Source organism: Micromesistius poutassou (assembly GCF_964030765.1).
Source record: "Micromesistius poutassou genome assembly, chromosome: 23".
Classification (NCBI taxonomy): Eukaryota; Metazoa; Chordata; class Actinopteri; order Gadiformes; family Gadidae; genus Micromesistius; species Micromesistius poutassou.
In genome coordinates, this window is record NC_140293.1 from 453,369 (window position 1) to 455,868 (window position 2,500).

A 2,500-nucleotide genomic window follows, 5' to 3' on the forward strand; every position below is an offset into this window, starting at 1 on the left:
ACCCACCCACATACACAAACACACACACAGACACACACATTACTTAAACATTTTTGGTTTTTTTTGTAGCATAATACATTATGCAAATATATACTCATTTATATATAGATGATGGAAATACCTGATATATGCATTATGGAAATAAATACATTATGGAAATTCCCAGCCATTATGTAAATATATGCCTTACATTAATATATATATATATATATATATATATATATATATATATATAGATATATGCACTGCAGCCAGGCAACAGCTCGCTTATAGAGATACGTGAATATTTTGGTTATCGTATTCTTTGACCCTCCCGTAGCCGGGAGGATATACGGTTTATTTAAATCAAATCGTATATCTTATTATTGTAACGTCCTCCCTCCTCCCTCCACTCTCTTTGTGTCCATGTGAATATGTGTACATATGTACATGTGTACATGTATCTATGTGTCTATGTCTATGTCTGTGTGTGTGTGTGTTTCCATGTGTTCATGTATCTATGTGTCTATGTCTATGTCTGTGTGTGTGTGTGTGTGTGTGTGTGTGTGTGTGTGTGTGTGTGTAGCTGTCTCTGTACGTGCTGAGCTTCCTGGCCCCTGGAGATCTGCTCCAAGCCGCTCAGACCTGCAGCTACTGGCGAACGCTGGCGGAGGACAACCTGCTCTGGAGGGAGAAGTGCAGAGAGGAAGGTAGGCATCATGTAGCACTATAACATGTTATTATAGAGAGGAAGGTAGGCATCATGTAGCACTATAACATGTTATTATAGAGAGGAAGGTAGGCATCATGTAGCACTATAACATGTTATTATAGAGAGGAAGGTAGGCATCATGTAGCACTATAACATGTTATTATAGAGAGGAAGGTAGGCATCATGTAGCACTATAACATGTTATTATAGAGAGGAAGGTAGGCATCATGTAGCACTATAACATGTTATTATAGAGAGGAAGGTAGGCATCATGTAGCACTATAACATGTTATTATAGAGAGGAAGGTAGGCATCATGTAGCACTATAACATGTTATTATAGAGAGGAAGGTAGGCATCATGTAGCACTATAACATGTTATTATGTCATAGAGAGGAAGGTAGGCATTATGTAGCACTATAACATGTTATTATAGAGAGGAAGGTAGGCATCATGTAGCACTATAACATGTTATTATAGAGAGGAAGGTAGGCATCATGTAGCACTATAACATGTTATTATAGAGAGGAAGGTAGGCATTATGTAGCACTATAACATGTTATTATAGAGAGGAAGGTAGGCATCATGTAGCACTATAACATGTTATTATAGAGAGGAAGGTAGGCATCATGTAGCACTATAACATGTTATTATAGAGAGGAAGGTAGGCATCATGTAGCACTATAACATGTTATTATGTCATAGAGAGGAAGGTAGGCATCATGTAGCACTATAACATGTTATTATAGAGAGGAAGGTAGGCATCATGTAGCACTATAACATGTTATTATGTCATAGAGAGGAAGGTAGGCATCATGTAGCACTATAACATGTTATTATAGAGAGGAAGGTAGGCATCATGTAGCACTATAACATGTTATTATAGAGAGGAAGGTAGGCATCATGTAGCACTATAACATGTTATTATAGAGAGGAAGGTAGGCATCATGTAGCACTATAACATGTTATTATAGAGAGGAAGGTAGGCATTATGTAGCACTATAACATGTTATTATGTCATAGAGAGGAAGGTAGGCATTATGTAGCACTATAACATGTTATTATGTCATAGAGAGGAAGGTAGGCATCATGTAGCACTATAACATGTTATTATGTCATAGAGAGGAAGGTATGCATTATGTATTATATTGTATACTATGTATGATTTTATTAGATGTGATTATATTATATTGTATTGTATTATATGATATTATATTGTATCATATTATTATTAGGGCTGGGCAATAAACGTGATAAAAGACGAATAAGTTAAATGCGATGTTGGACGCATGAACGCAACTACTGTCCTCTTAGACGGCCGCGACGCAGGACTGTGTGGTCGCATGGAGACTAATGGAGCGCCCCCGCTCTAGTGAAGAGGAGCCAGAGTGATATACAAGATAATGAGGTCTCTAAACGGCATAACCCAAGTGTTACGTAGCTAAACCATCAGAGCCTTAGTACTGAGACAGGTCAGCATGGTTCAAGCAACACGAGGCTTAGACTTATAACAGCGCTGTCCACTGTTAGCCGGACCTCTGGGCTGAGCTTGTGAGGGAAGACTTGAAACTGTATACACTCCCTTTGCAAGTATTTATGTTGTCTTTTTAATTGTCATTTTGGATCAATTTACCCAGTAATGCAGTGATCAACTTCTCTCTGTGTGTGCAATTTCAATGAATCAATCCCGATCAATAATGAAAGAAAAGTGTGTCATACAGTTGTTGAACAGGTCAGGGCTGGAGTTGTCAAACTAAATGACATTAGTGAGCTTTTTTTCTTACATTTTTTTGATGATGTGGGGAGCAGC

The 2,500-nt window shown here is 37.8% G+C and overlaps 1 protein-coding gene across 1 annotated transcript in view; it reads left to right on the plus strand.

Annotated features, from left to right (window-relative positions):
• The window catches only part of LOC311368644 (F-box/WD repeat-containing protein 7-like), a gene marked incomplete at both ends in the record, with an annotated part of 11,659 nt that overhangs the window by 3,348 nt on the left and 5,811 nt on the right, over positions 1-2,500 (plus strand). The window contains one exon of the mRNA XM_084487446.1: positions 566-689. Within this exon, the coding sequence (XP_084343572.1) occupies positions 566-689 (124 nt within the window). The remainder of the gene's footprint in view (positions 1-565; positions 690-2,500) is intronic.